The sequence below is a fragment of the Schistocerca americana genome, chromosome 4, assembly GCF_021461395.2.
Source record: "Schistocerca americana isolate TAMUIC-IGC-003095 chromosome 4, iqSchAmer2.1, whole genome shotgun sequence".
Lineage (NCBI taxonomy): Eukaryota > Metazoa > Arthropoda > Insecta > Orthoptera > Acrididae > Schistocerca > Schistocerca americana.
Genome location: NC_060122.1, coordinates 25958666 through 25974953, shown reverse-complemented (window position 1 = coordinate 25974953; position 16288 = coordinate 25958666). Strand labels below are relative to the sequence as shown.

At 47.1% G+C, this 16288-nt stretch overlaps 1 protein-coding gene across 1 annotated transcript in view; it reads right to left on the bottom strand.

Moving 5' to 3' along the window:
- The window catches only part of LOC124612548, a 161828-nt gene extending 146897 nt beyond the window's left edge, over nt 1-14931 (bottom strand). The window contains exons 1-3 of the mRNA XM_047140821.1: nt 14887-14931; nt 14394-14759; nt 3109-3390 (exon numbers count right to left, since the gene is read on the bottom strand). Coding sequence (XP_046996777.1) covers nt 3109-3390; nt 14394-14759; nt 14887-14931 — 693 coding nt within the window. The remainder of the gene's footprint in view (nt 1-3108; nt 3391-14393; nt 14760-14886) is intronic.
- Nucleotides 14932-16288: the final 1357 nt, after the last annotated feature.

Sequence of the window (16288 nt, the reverse complement as noted above, 5' to 3'; positions counted from 1 at the left end):
CTGGAATACTCCCTTTCAAATTGTAAAGGTGGCAGGGGTGAAGTACAGGGAGCGAAAGGCTATTTACAGTTTGCACAGAAACCAGATGACAGTTATAAGAGTCGAGGGGGATGAAAGGGAAGGAGTGGTTGGGAAGCAAGTGAGATGTTATTCAATCTGTATATTGGAACAGCAGTAAAGGAAACAAAAGAAAAATTCGTAGTAGGAATTAAAATCCATGGAGAAGAAACAAAAACTTTGAGGTTCACCGACGACATTGTAATCCTGTCAGACACAGAAAAGGACCTAGATGAGCAACTGAACGGAATGGACACGGTCTTGAAAGGAGGATATAAAATGATCATCAACAAAAGCAAAACGAGCATCTGGTGATGCTAAGGGAATTAGATTAGCAATGGTTCAAATGGCTCTGAGCACTATGGGACTTAACATCTGAGGTCATCAGTCCTCTAGAACTTATACCTAACTAACCTAAGGACAGCACACACATCCATGCCCGAGGCATTCGTCTTCGTGGACGGAAATTCGCGCCCTCATTGTGCACATCTTGTGAATGACTTCCTTCAGGATAACGACATTGCTCGACTTGAGTGACCGGCATGTTCTCCAGACATAAACCCTATCGAACGTACCTGGGATGGATTGAAATGGGGCTGTTTATGGACGACGTGACCCACCAACCACTCTGAGGGACCTATGCCGAATCGTCGTTGAGGAGTGGGACAATCTGGAGCAACAGTGCCTTAATGAACTTGTGGATAGTATGCCACGACGAATACAGGCATGCATCAATGCAAGAGGACGTGCTATTGGGTATTAGAGGTACTAGTGTGTACAGCAATCTGGACCACCACCTCTGAAGGTCTCGCTGTATGGTGGTACAATACGCAATGTGTGGTTTTCATGAGCAGTAAAAAGGGCGGAAATGATGTTTATGTTGATCTCTATTTCAGTTTTCTCTACAAGTTGTGGAGCTCTCGGAACCGAGGTGAAGCAAAACTTTTTGTTGATGTGTGTAGTTATGCTCCACGTTTTCGAACGATAACAACTGAAAAAACATACATGTCCCATTTAAAAGGAAACGTAAGTTAGTGTTGAAAGTTGTGTTCGTTGAATTTTATGGAGTGTGAGTTTCTACCCACAGCGTGAGCCCCTGCCATAGATGCATCCCTGGCCAGTTACATTTTTCACACTTTTTTTCTTTTCGGAAACAAAGGAGGTGGTGGTGTTAAATGTTACACTCTGGATGTTCATTATTGTCACTGAGTACTAGAATGTTTGTTACGCTTGCATAGTACCGAAGTACAGTCACATGTTACGGTAGATTTAACTTTAAACACAGTCCTAATTAATACCACAAGCGCTGCCAGACGTAGGCTATGCTGACGCTGCTGTCTTCATTGACGGTCACAGAATGGGCAGAGCGGCGCTGCAGACTGGTGCCAGCAGTAGCGGCATAGGAAACCTCTTGCGGGAACGTCTTCACCGACCTCTCTCATTCGTCGCTTCGTCTGCCAGTGACTAACTTGTGGACCCGTTCTGGGGAGATACCAACTGTAGTAGCTGTAACTGCAGTGTACGACACCATATATAGTATTACCGAAAGAACTGAGTGTGAGGAGGCCTGCAGGGAAGTTAGTGTTACTACAACTTGAAGACGATCAGGAGCAACTTCGCGTGGAAGCCTACATGGAACCTGAAGAACTGCTGCAGTACAGATTACGTTCCAAAGTTTTTCACTGTTGACGGAAGTTAGGTTTACAGATATGACCATGCTTAGTACAAGCACAGTAACAATCATCACAATTCAACCGAGCGAGGTGGCGCAGTGGTAGCACACTGGACTCGCATTCGTGAGAACGACGGTTCAATCCCGCTTCCGGCCATGCTGATTTAGGTTTTCCGTGATTTCTCTAAATCGCTCCAGGCAAATGCCGCGATGGTTCCTTCGAAAGGGCACGGCCGACTTCCTTCCCCGTCCTTCCCTAATCCGATGAGACCGATGACATCGCTGTCTGGTCTCTTCCCGCAAACAACCCAAGCCCCAACCCATCACAATTCAAAACTCCTTCTGACCTTGGCCAAAAAAGTTCTTTAAGTGTGACATTTCGAATTAATAACAAATAGAAGAATTTGGAGCGTCATCTGGAGAAACAAAATTAAATTACGTTAAATTTCGTTAATTGTTTGAATTATGTATAGTACAACAAATTTTAGATTATGAAGTCTTATTTGTCTACCGTACATTACGTATTTGCAAAGGTGAAAAATATGAAACACAGATAAGCGTGGGGAGAGATTTACACCAGACAAATAATTAGAGATTTGCACCTCGAGCTATCCTGATGGGTTTATTGAATGTTAAAGTATCGGGTCTACCACAGAATCACGATAAGTATATTCGGAAAAACTTTACCAGATTTTGTCCAATTCGATCTCCACAGTAGGAAACCGAGTGTATGTGACTTTCTGGGTCACTGTGGAATCAGGTATACTGCCGTGCCGTGTCAGATTAGTGTGCTGAACGCGACTCTCATACACGCCTGGGCCGGCCGGATTAATCTGCAGTAGCAGAGCATTGCCTGAGCACAGGGAGGCGAGTTTCGTCCTGGGACTGCTGGGCAAAGGAGACTGCACACACTCGTCCTAAAGAGCGACTCGAACTTTAGACTATGTACAATCTGAATCTCTGTGCTTGCTGCCATCTGATGTAGAGGAGAACGAGTACGCGTACCACAGCTGTGTCGGAGTATGCTACGGGATCCACCTAGCTACCATCTCCGGTCACGGTGACCCTCGGCAGATGCCTTGCCGACCCAGTACACACACAGGAGGCCACAGCTCGTTTCCAAGAAGCGGGTTTCGGACGTACTACCGTTATCCATCTGTCGCGAATCTGAAACTTCTGGTCGCGGACCTCTCGAGCAGAACGCCACACTCTCAGCTGCTGTTTGCCAGCAGTAACCGGTCGCCCTACGCGACGATGTCGAGTAGCTGCCTCGAAGAAACATTACGGAATTTACAGGAGGCGGTCAGGTGACAGACCGGACGGCCGCACAGTCGCGAGGCTGATGCCCCCGCCTAGAGCAGTGAGCGCTTGCTACTGACCGCCTTGGGCAGCAGCTCCCTGGTGAGGAAGTGGGCCAGCGAGCAGCCGGGACCGCCGCCGGCGGGCCCTCCCGCCCCCGCGGGGGCGGCGCCGCGCAGCGCCCGCAGCGGCACGAGCAGCGCGAGGCGCACGCCCGCCGCCCACGGCCACGCCTCGCCGCCCCCGCCGCCGCCCGCCGCCCAGCCGTGCAGCAGCCGCAGCGCCAGCGCCGTCTTGCCCGAGCCCGGCGCGCCCTCCACCAGCACCCGCCGCGGCGCCTCCAGCACCGAGCCGTCGCTCGTCTGCCCGACAAGTCACACGTCAGCGCTGCTGCTACTGCTGCTACTGCTGCTCGTAATTGCAAAAGCGTTCACAGTGGAGTTTGTAGGCGGTGCGTGCACACACAATACTCACCTCGGGGAATCACATCACTGTCACACAGCGATATATGGAGTTGGCAGATCTGCGTGTAAAAATAGACTTAAGTAAAAATCCTGAAATCAGAGTCTGACCTTGGAAATCATCTGTAAATTAAATGTTTCTTACTTTTATATCTGGATGTAGCTACACTTCTTAAAATGCTCATAAATGTACTGACGAAAAAAAAATTCTCAGCACCATGAATTAACTGTGCGACATAAACTAAAGTTGATAGGCGTCTTTCTACATCTGGAAGATGAAATTTCGTACCACTCGTATAGCAGTGGCGATAGTAGCGGCACTGTGAGGATGCAAATCAGGATCACTTCAAATTCACGCTGTAATAATTGTGACACAAAGTACCTTCGAGATTGGACGTGGTGAATTGATGTCAGTCAAGAATACGTTTAAGGAGACCAAGACGCCATTATTATCACCTTACTTACACTGAAGCGCCAAAGAAACTGGTATAGGCATACGTATTCTAATATAGAGATATGTTAACAGGCAGAATACGGCGCTGCGGTCGGCAACGCCTACATAAGACAACAAGTGTCTGACGCAGTTCTTCTCCAGTTGGCTGATGACACCGCGTTCCTAGCCCTTTATCCTACCCTTCAACGGTCCCAACGTACCCTCCAAACCAACCTTGACCAATTCACCGCTTGGTGCAACCAGTGGTTCCTCCGTGTTAATCCCTCCAAGACCCAGGCGATCATCACAGGCCGCACCACCCGCTCCTTCCGTCTTCATGATTTCTATCTCACCATTTACGGCCGTCCTATCCACCTCACACTTACCCTCAGATACCTTGGCCTCACCTGGACTCCCCATCTCCTTACCATCCAAACCAAAGCTCACAACAGAGTCCACCTCCTGAAACCCCTGTCCGGCCAGACATGGGGTCTGCATCCTTCCACCATCCTTCACACCTACAAATACTTGATTCGTCCCATCATCTGTTATGCCAGTGTAGCTTGGATTTCAGGCCCTCCAAGGTTCTATAAATCCCTCTAAATCCTCGAACGCCATGCTCTCCGCCTCGCCTTCCACATCCGCCTTCCGTCCCCCACGCGCATCCTCAACGACCTCGTCCCCTTCCCCCACCTTCTCCTTTTCCTTGAACACATCCGCACACTATATATTGCCAGCCTCATTGATCCCTCTCAGCCCCTGGTGTCTCCCTTCCTCTCCACCCCCAGCCTGTTGCCAAGCCTTTACCGTTGTGTCCCACCTTCTCCATCTCCACACCCTCCGCCTCCTTTCCCAACGCAACTTCCACCATCTACCCCTTCCTAATGATGAGCTTCGCCCTGACATCTACCCTTCCTACCACGTCTAACCCCATCTTCCTCCTGCCTCCTCCTCAGGGCTCCCTCTCCTCCCCCTCCCTTCTCCTGGGTGGCTTTCCCCTCCTACTCCCCCTTCCTCTCCAGTGCTCCCCTTCAGTGTCTCTGCACTCCCTCCTGCCTTGTCGTCCCTCTTCATCTACTGCCCCACCAGTCTCCTGTCTCTTAGTGCACCCACTGACACCCCTACTCTTTTCATCCCGCTGCTTCCCCTGCTGCCCCTTGCTCTCCCCTCCTATTCATCCTCCAGCCTCTCCCTCAGTAGGTCCTGTGTGGCAGTTTTATTCTTCATCGTGTGTGCTCCAAGTGGGTTTTAAGTATGTTGCTCTGAAACGTTTTTAATATGGTGCCTGACTCTTAACATGTGTGTCTGCCTGCACTGTCTTCTTTGTGTTTTAAGAATCGCCAACTGTGCTTTTTAACTTTATGTCGACTTTTTTAATTGGCCACCCATGAACGTCTCCATGGCAGCGTATTTTTACCTCCACTATTTCCCCTCACTCTGTTTTATGTTCCCCTTCTCTATCGCCTTATATATGTAACATTTAATTCTTGTCTTAGTTGTCATGCCACTTGGCTGAAGAGCGGCGGATTGTGCCGCTGACAGCCCTCCCCTCCCCATATGGGGCAGGGGAATGAAATCACAATAAAGGAAAAAAATTGTGCAGTTGTTAGATCGGTTGCTGCTGCTACAGTCGCAGGTTATCAAGATTTAAATGAGTTTCAACGTGGTGTTATAGTTGGTGCACGAGCGATAGGACACAGCATCTCCGAGTCAGTGATGAAGTGGGGATTTTCCCGTACGACCATTTCACGATGGCACCGTGAATATCAGGAATCCGGTAAAACGTTAAATCTCTGACATTGCTGCATCCGGAAAAATATTCTGCAGCAACGGGACCCACGACGACTGAAGTGAATCGTTCAACGTCACAGAAGTGCAATCCTTTCGCAAAATGATGCAGATTTCAATGTTTGGGCTGTCCACTAGTGTCAGCGTGCAAGCCAGTCAATGAAACATCATCGATATGGGCTTTCTGAGCCGAAGACCCACTCATGTACCCTTGATGACTGCATGACACAAAGCTATACCCCTCACCGGGACCCGTCAACACCGATATTGGTCTGTTGATGACTGGAAAGGTGTTGCCTGGTCGAAGAAGCCATGTTTCAAATTCTATCGAGCTGATGAACGTGTATGTGTATGGAGACAACCTCACGAATCCATGGATAGCCGGCCGAAGTGGCCGTGCAGTTAAAGGCGCTGCAGTCTGGAACCGCAAGACCGCTACGGTCGCAGGTTCGAATCCTGCCTCGGGCATGGATGTTTGTGATGTCCTTAGGTTAGTTAGGTTTAACTAGTTCTAAGTTCTAGGGGACTAATGACCTCAGCAGTTGAGTCCCATAGTGCTCAGAGGCAATCCATGGATACTGCATGTCGGCAGGGGACTGTTCAAACTGGTTGAGGCTCTGTAATGGTGTGGAGCGTCTACAATTGGAATGATATTGGACACCTGATACTTCTGGTTACGACTCTGACAGGTGACACATATGTAAGCATTCTGTCTGATCACCTGCATCCATTCATGTCCATTGTGCATTCGGACGGACTTTGGCAATTCCAGCAGGACAAGGCGATACCCAGCGCGTCCAGAATTTCTATAAAGTGGCTCCAGGAACGCTCTTCTGAGTGTAAACACTTCCGCTAGCCACCAAATTCCCCAGACATGAACATTATTCAGCGTATCTGGGATGCCTTGCAACCTGCTGTCCAGAAGAGGTCTCCACCCCTTCATACTCTTACCGATTTACGGGCAGCCCAGCAGGATTCATTGTGTCAGATTCCTGCAGGACTACTTCAGACAATAGTCGAATCCATGCAATGTCGTGCTGCGGCACTTCTGTGTTCTCGCGGGGACCCTACACAATATGAAGCATGTGTACCAGTTTCTTTGGCTCTTCAGTGTAGTTTGGATGGGATGGTGTAATAGGTTTATTGTTGACAGCGATGGTCAGGGGTATGTACGATCGCAAGAAGATGGCTCTGGACAGGCACGTGAGACTACTGAGAGGGAAGACTGTCGTGTTCGGTGTATGGCTCTGGTGCATCGTCCTGCATCTGCAGCACCAATTTGACAGCGGTTGGCACCACAGTGACGCAAACAAACTGTTACAAATAGGCTACTTCAAGGAAAGCTCCCAGCCAGAAGCCCTGTAGCATGCATCCCACTTCAGTGGTGTCAAGTCATAGCTCACTGGACGGCAGGCTTGACATCTGTCTGTTTGCCAATGTAAGCTGGTTCCACCTCGGTGTCAGTCATAACTGTGCGTTGGTCAGAAGGGGTCGGTTGTGGCTCTGCAACCAACCTGTCTGTGTGCTAGGCATACTGGACTGACACCTGGAGTTATCAATAGCCATAATTTGCTTATGAATCCCTTTTATTACTTCATATCAAAATCTGATACTTCCCTACTGCATAGTAGTCATAAATACACAAGTCATAAATACAAATACAAAGAGATCAACGTTCCTCTCTTAATACCAGCCCAAATTGATGGCTCTTATATGCCACATTTAAAAAAATCATGATTTTTCTTGCACAGCTTCTCAACATGGTTCTATTCCAATCAGTAATGAACTGCTTAAAATTTGAGCTCAATAAAATAATTTTCAAAAACGTGAAATATAGGAAAAAAACATCAGTTTTACCCAAGTATTACTTTTGCAGGGTAAATTCAGTCGTTGCCTAACGTAAACAAGTTACTTACTTCAATTTTTTAACCGAATAGATTATCATTTCACACGAAACATTCGTTAGTTGGTGTAACGCAGAATTGACCCCAAGACATAGCTAAGACGCCATTCTTTTAGACTGACAACCCTAATCACCACTGTGCTCTTTTCGAGGGAGAGGACGAGCTGTATTATGAGCAATGTCTTCAGTTTACATGTGAAATAGGATGTATTTTCTCAGGCGTTACCTGCATGAAGAAACCGAAAGTAATTTACTGTAGGCCAGGAAACGTTAATGGTTTTCATTTACAATTTTCAGGTATATAAATTAACTATGTGTAGAAGTGTCACGTTAACTGTGGGAAAAGTAATGATTTTTTGAAGAAAAGCAAAAATTCCAACACAGGAACTGAGGAACTCCTTCAGAACCTTTGAGGCAACTGCAGTAATATGCTGAAAGATAGCCGGAAGTTCAAAGACGTAATGAAACGTGCCTTTTCGCAAAATCTTCAGGCTGTGACACGTACTAATGCTTTGAAGATTACTACTACTACCGAAAAAGAAAGCCAGGTCTTGTTCAGTCATCGGTTAAAAGAAACGAAGGCCAAATTTAAGTAGGTAATTATCTGAGAAACAGAGCTTATAAGAGAACACTGGCTTCCCCTGAAAAAGGGCTGATGACCTCGATGTTGAGCGCTCCTAAGCCCCCCCCCCCCCTCCTGGAAAAGGCACGAGTGCCGCTAGAAAACAAGGATGAAATTTTGCAAATCAGTAAGCTACATATTTATGGGCTTGTAACATATATATCTTATACAAAAATGTATTTGAAAAGAAAAGAAATATCCAGTAAGACCTGGCAGAAGATGTTTCTGAAACTCTCTTTAAAGGGGCTTTCACAGTACTATCTGGAAGCGTTAGCTTTTCACTCAACAGCATCAAATAGACGCTCTTTTAGAGGTGTTTTAGTTATTGTAAGAAACTTTTCTGGAAAAGATGACCTCTTATGGGCATCAGATACACGAGACCGTTCTTAGAAGCATTTTTGGTGAGACCATAAAAATCTTGAAAAATTTCATACTACTTGCTCTAGTATCGATGTTGGTAAATTCGAGACTGGAACTGAATACTGAAAACTTAAAGACAACTTGGATCAAAACAATATATCTCGAATCCTCTATTGTGTCTGAGATACTTTTAAAGAACAGTAGCCTTGAGACGATTATTTTGAAGGTTTAGAATTAACTGCGATCTCTCTTATAGAAACAGCATGTCATTTTACCTTATTCCTGGGTGTAAGCAAGGTCCAACGTGAATGTTGGGAGCTATTTATTACTTGTAAATGTTTTATGTTCGTGATGAATTTTGATTCTGAGCATGAGAAGAGAAACCATTTCTGGAGTCTCCGTGTCACTTGAGAAGCGAAAGCACATCATTTGGATTACAGCGTTATTTCAAAACATTATAGAAATCAAGTTATTGAGCGTAATATCTCTCATATGTGGCTATAAAACTGAAAAATCGGTTATGGTACCTTTCTTCTCACCCTGGACGTTTATGATTCAAATTAGTCTCCTGAATGGAAAATAAAACTGGTATCGAATCGTGAGGCAGAACCACCAACGTAAATATTAGAAGGACTCAAGCGAGAAGTGATCAAGTGTCGGGAATCATCAATAACTGAACAGTTTGTTTCTAGTAAAATAACAGCAATTTCTGCCATGTATGATTTCAGTGCCACATTCCTTAAGACAGATAGTTATTGTGGCAAGAAATTGAATGTTCCTTCAATGCTCTATGCCGGTTTATTAAACTGAAATTTGTAACGATCTAGTTGAGACGACGTCAGACTAACGGAAGACTATCATAAATAATTTACAAAAAAAGTAAAATAAAATAAATGAAAGAATAAAATAATAAAACAGGAGATAGATAATCAATGTGTACCTCAGACTGCTTCTTAGTATCGCCATAAGTTTCCAACTGATAAAATTTGACTTTACACTGAATAGCAGGTTTGAAAAGGAAATGTAACTTACACAATGTAACTGCAAAACATACGTTTTACATAGTAGCTTTATAAATTTTCATTGTTAATCTTAATACAAGAGTATTTATAACTAAGTGTAAATTAAAAAATGTTATTACTTAACCAGTCATTCATAAACAATATTTTTTGAAATAAGAAATAAACTTTATGCGATTTTCGTTTTGTTTTTCACATGTGGGTTCTCAGTTTTACCATTAACACCAAATTACATACAGCTATTTTTTGTGGAATAGAACAAAACTAGGAGATAGCACAAAGAAAGAAGAAAAACAAACTTGAGAAATAACTGTCAGTCCCCTGTGCAGTCTCTAGCCTTTGTGGCACCAAGATTGTGCGCTGTAACAACAGCATTACTCGAACACAGCAACCACTCTTACCGTGAGTTCGTAGAAGGACAAAAGATGCTGTGGGATGCAAGGAATAACCTGACGAAAACGTAAATCTCATCTTTCTATTTTTCCAGTTATATACTCTTTGATAAGTTTTGTCTTCTGAGACAAAAATGGATGCAGTCGATGTTTCTGCACAGATCAGCCAAAACGTTACGACCATCTACATAACAGCCGGTTTTCCACCTTTAGCACGGATAACAGCGGCGATCGTCGTGGCATGTATGCAGTGAGGTTTTGGTAGGTCGCTGGAGGGCTTGGCACCACAACTGCACACACAGTTCACCTAATACCTGTTAATTTCAGGGAGTAGGGCGATGGGCTCTGATGTCTCGTTCAATCACATCCCAGATGTGTTCGATTGGGTTCAGTTTTGGCCAGAACTTCAACTGGAATGCGCCACTGTGTTCCTCAAACCACTCCGTCACACTCCTAGCCTTGTGACATGGCGCATTATCTTGTTGAAAAATGCCACTGCCGTTGGAGAAGATGGTCGTGATGAAGGGGTGTAAGTGGTCTGCAACCACGATACTCCTTGGCTGTCATGGTGCCTTGAACAAGCTCCACTGGACCCATGGATACTCACATGAATGTTTTCCTGAGCACAATGGAGTTGCCGCCAGCTTGTCTCCGTTCTGCAATGGAGGTTTCACGCAGTACAGGTGTCAAGAAGCTGTTCCCCTGGAAGAAGACAGGTTGACAACCTCCCATTGGCATGATGAAGACGGTATCGAGTTTCATCATACAACGCAATACTTTGCCACTCCGCCAACGTAAAGTGCCGACGGCCACATGTCCATTTCAGTCGTACTTGCTGATGTCATGGTGTTTTAGGCCATGTGTAAACATAGATTGCACTGTTCCAAAGTTTTTAATGTGGGCTTTGTATGTATGATTTTGAATGAAATTTAACCTCCGTTAAAGAAATATCTGGATGTTGCACGGATAAAGTAATGTCATTCACTGTCAGCAATTCGCCGTCATTTCGGTACCTGTTGCGTTTTAAAGCAACTAACTGATGAGGTAACAATGCTCAATGCAGCCCCTGCTGACAAGTGGTGGAACGTTATGCGGACCATCTGTCCAAGGAAGAGTGTTGACTGCACAACGCGATGCGTGAATGATGTGTCCGATTTGTCCTCAGCACTACTTGTTGTTACCACAGTAGCTGTTGGGTTGCAAATGCAACTGCAGACGTTCGATTCCATAACGCAGCGACAGAATGGACCACCTGCTTTGCATATTTGTTCTTGTAGAAGTGAAAAAATGTGTTTTCAAAGAAAACAAAATTCCTCTACAAAATATGTCGTTGTCTCCATTACCAGAGCAAAAATGTGTAAAGAAATTGAAGAACAGCATGTACAACACTGGAATATGAATAGATCATCAGCTGCGGAGGCCCATCATCAGTAGTGTTCGGTTTATACTTGTACCATACCCAACATTAAAGTATGATGTTAGCTCCACCACAGTTCGCCGCCTGTCCTGTTTCACCAGTCTGCTCAGTCTTCAACGTCCGACATCTGTAATATATATCTCGATGTCTGGACATGGTTTCAACTCGGTTTCACCAAGCGTTGAAGACAGTCACCACAGCCAACAAGTCGTGCAGTTTCTGAAATGCTCAAGCTGAGCACAGTGTCTCCACGGTCAAAGTCGAATAATTGCTCGCCTTCCCCATTCTACACACTGACAGCATGCTCGCTGATACTACATGCCCCGTGAGTTGTTTGAGTAGCAGGCATTCCTCACCAGGTGACATTGCTGTCGACTGGACAAGTTTATATTGACACTAGATCAGTGTACATGATGATCACTTTTGGCTGTTGCCACTCTCGCCTGGTGCATCGGGGTCAAGTTGTAGGCTGCCACTGCCAGACGTGTTTGTACTTCACAGAACACATGTCGTGAGCAGAATGGCTGGATCTGGCTGACCCTAGCTGAGTGGCAGGCAGCCACTGCTACACGCATTTGAGCCGCACTGAGATCACACCTCGAGCAATGTGGCCCTGCCCAGCTCACAGGCAGCCACACATTAACATGCACACACCTCATTGAGCCCACATCTCGAGCAGTGCAGCTGGTGCTGGCTCACACTTCCTGAGTGGCAGGTAGCCACTGCCAGACATCTTTATACCTCACTGAGCTCTCGTTTCAAATATTGTGGCCGATGTGGCTTAACCTTGTCGGGTGGCAAGCAGCCACTAGCAGACATGTTTGTACCTCACACATCCCACAACTCGAGCAATGTGGTCGTAGCTCGCTGATCATATAAAAGTGGCAGATATGTTTGTACCTCACTGAGCCCGCATATACAGCAGTGTGGTCATACGTGGCTAACCCTAGTCTGGCAGGTAGACATTGTTGGACATATTTAAACCTCACTGAGCAAGTGTCTCAAGCAATTTGTCTGGAGATGGCTGACCCTAGCTGAATTACAGGCAGACACTTTGGATATGTTTGCATCTTACTGAACCCATATAATGAACAGTGTGTCTGGAGCTAGTAGCAGGAAGCCACTGCCAGGCATGTTTGAACCACACTAAGCCCATGTGTCGAACAATATGGTCAAAACTGGCTCACCTTCACCTAGGTCCAGTGCAATGACTGCCAGACATGTTTGCATCTCACTGCGCCTATGTCTCGAGCAATGTGGCTGGAACTGACCAGCCCCTGAAAAGTGACATGATTCCACTGCTAGGCACGTTTGTAACACACGGCAGTGCTTCGGGCAATGTGGCCAGAGCTTGACCACCCTAGCCGAGTAGCAACCATCCACTGCCAGACATGTTCGTCTGTCACTGACACCATCTCTCGAACTGTGCGGATGGACCTGGCTGATACTAGCCAAATGGCAAGTAGTCATTGTCAGACATCTTTTTACTTCCCTGAACGCAAGTCTCGAGCGATGTGGTAGAGCTGGTTGACAGCCAGCTAGGAACAGACGTGTTTGTACCTCACAGAGCGGACGTCTAGAGCAGTATGTCCAGAGCTAACTGACCCTAGCTGAGTAGCTGTCAGCCCCTGCCAGAAATTTTTGTGGCTGGAGATGTTTGATCTCAGCCGAGTGGCAGGCACCCACTGCCAGACATGTTTCCACCTTACTGGATAGCCTCTACTGACAGCCATAGTCGACTTCGCGGTGTAGTTACGGCTATGGTGATAGTACACTACTGGCCATCAAAATTGCTACAGCACGAAGATGACGTGCTACAGACGCGAAATTTAACCGACTGGAAAAAGATGCTGTGATATGCAAATGATTAGCTTTTCAGAGCATTCACACAAGGTTGGCGCCGGTGGCGACACCTACAACGTGCTGACATGAGGAAAGTTTCCAACCAATTTCTCATACACAAACAGCAGTTGACCAGCGTTGCCTGGTGAAACGTTGTTGTGATGCCTCGTGTAAGGAGGAGAAATGCGTAGCATCACGTTTCCGACTTTGATAAAGGCCGGATTATAGCCTATCGCGATTGCGGTTTGCCGTATGGCGACATCGCTGCTTGCGTTGGTCGAGATCCAATGACTGTTGGCAGAATATGGAATCGGTGGGTTGAGGAGGGTAATACGGAACGCCGTGCTGGATCCCAACGGCCTCGTATCAGTAGCAGACGAGATGACAGGCACCTTATCCGCATGGCTGTAACGCATCGTGCAGCCAGGTCTCGATCCCTGAGTCAATAGATGGGGACGTTTGCAAGACAACAACCACCTGCACGAACAGTTCGACGACGTTTGCAGCAGCATGGACTATCAGCTCGGAGACCATGCCTACGGTTACCCTTGACGCTGCATCATAGACAGGAGCGGCTGCGATGGTGTACTAAACGACGAACCTGGGTGCGCGAATGGCAAAACATCATTTTTTCGGATGAATCCAGGTCCAGTTTACAGCATTATGATGGTCGCATCCGTGTTTGGTGACATCGCGGTGAACGCACATTTGAAGGATGTATTCGTCATCACCATACTGGCGTGTCACCCGGCGTGATGGTATGGGGTGCCATTGGTGACACGTCTCGGTCACCTCTTGTTCGCACTGACGGCACTTTGAACAGTGGACGTGACATTTCAGATGTGTTACGACCCGTGGCTCTACCCATCATTCGATCCCTGCGAAACCCTACATTTCAGCAGGATAGTGCACGAGCGCATGTTTCAGGTTCTCTTCTGTACGGGCCTTTGAGGATACAGAAAATGTTCGACTGCTGCCCTGGCCAGCACATTCTCCAGATCTCTCACCAACTGAAAACGTATGGTCAATGGTGGACGAGCAACTGGCTCGTCACAATACGCCAGTCACTACTGTGGTATCGTGTTGAAGCTGCATAGGCAGCTGTTCCTGTAGACGCCAGCCACGTACCCTGAGCGGCGCGAGCAGCTGGTCGGCGCGGATGCGGTCTCGCGGCTCGGGCTCTCCGGGCCGCAGCGGCGCCAGCTGCAGCGCGGGCTCGAAGGCGGCGGCGTGCAGCGCGCCCGCCGGCAGCTGCGGCGCCCACGGGGGCGGCGGCGCCCGCGACGGCTCCCGCGCCGCCAGCTCGCGGTAGTAGGCGCGCAGGAAGCGCGCCGCGCGCCACACCGGGTCGCGCTCCTCGTCCGCGCCGGGGTCGGCGCCGGCGCCGGGGCTGGCCGGGGGCGGCGGGGGCGGCGGCGGCAGCGGCGGCGGCGGGGGGCCCGCGCCCTCGGGGGGCGGCACCGCCTGCGCTCCCTGCTGCTGCTGCTGCGCATCCTGTGGGCACACGTGGAGCGCGCCACTGTACTAGCGGCGCTGTGGGCGGCGGCAGCCTCTGCTGGTAAATCGTCCGCCCAGTCATTACAACCAGCAACTGACCAGCTGTCCTTAGACCAAAATTTACCTCACGCCCCAGTTGTTTATCTCTGACCAGCTGAAGCCCAGACATCTCTGTACGTTGGTCGGTACCCTCACACTTGCCGACTAACAATGTACCACCAGAGGAATATGTCGTGATTTGTGCTATACTCACTTGAAGAATCTTGTTGTCAATGAGAAAATTATTTTTCTGCCTGTGGACGCTATCAGTTTATAAGTTAAGTGTCATGGTAACATTAGCCGGTACGACGTTACAAATAAAGATATGTATTTGCCAATGATCGCAGACTCACCTAGGAAACTTCTTTCCTTCATTAATACGTAGTTCGTGTGTTGTGTGCGACTCTGGAACAGCCGTGGTTCAACACGATCCTGGTGCACCATGTGGTCTACCCACCTCCGCTTGATGAAAAGTTCTTGCGTGCTATAACACAGGTATCCCGCTGAATTCTTTTCTAAGTGATATCACTACATAAAGCAATGGCTGGCGAGTTTCTCGAGGCTATCAAGACCAGTAGTTGAGATTTACTCAGTGATCCCTACACTGTCACCTGATGATGGCAAAGAAGAATTCTGTTGGAAAAACGTGTGACGTAACACGCTCTGGCTTCCCTTCATACCTGATACATTCTATACATTAACGGGGACCTTCAGTCTTTCTAGTTTGTTTTAGTGAAAGAGTAGTGCATAAATACAATGCTGACGTTTTGGAAGTGTTCAAAAAATGTGTGTGAAATTTGGATTTAACTGCTAAAGTCATCAGTCCCTAAGCTCATACACTACTTAACCTAAATTATCCTAAAGACAAACACACACAACCATGCGCGAGGGAGGACTCGACCCTCCGCCGGGATCAGCCGCACAGTCCATGACTGCAGCGCCTTACACCGCTCGGCTATGTTTTGGAAGTGTATTATAGTTTTAGGCCTTGTCTAAACATAGATTGCACTATTCCAAAGTTTTTAATGTGGACTTTGTATGTATGATTTTCAATGAAATTTCACCTCCGTTAAAGAAATACCTGGGTGTTGCACGGATAAAGTAATGTTATTCACTGTCAGCAATTCGCCTTGATTTCGGTACCTGTTGCGTTTTAAAGCAACTAACTGATGGGGTGACAATGCTCAATGCAACCCCTGCTCCGCAGTGATGGAACAGTATGCGGGCCATCTGTCCGAGGAGGAGTGTTGAGTACACAACGTGATGCGTGAATGATGTGTTTGATTTGTCCTCAGCACTAGTTGTTGTTACCACAGTAACTGTTGGGTTTCAAATGCAACTGCAGACGTTCGATTCCATAACGCAGCGATAGAATGGATCGCTTACTTTTGTATACTTGTTCTTTTAGAAGTGAAGAAATGTGTTTCCAAAGGAAAAAAATTCCTCTACAAAATATGTCTTTGTCTCCATTACATAAGCAAAAATGT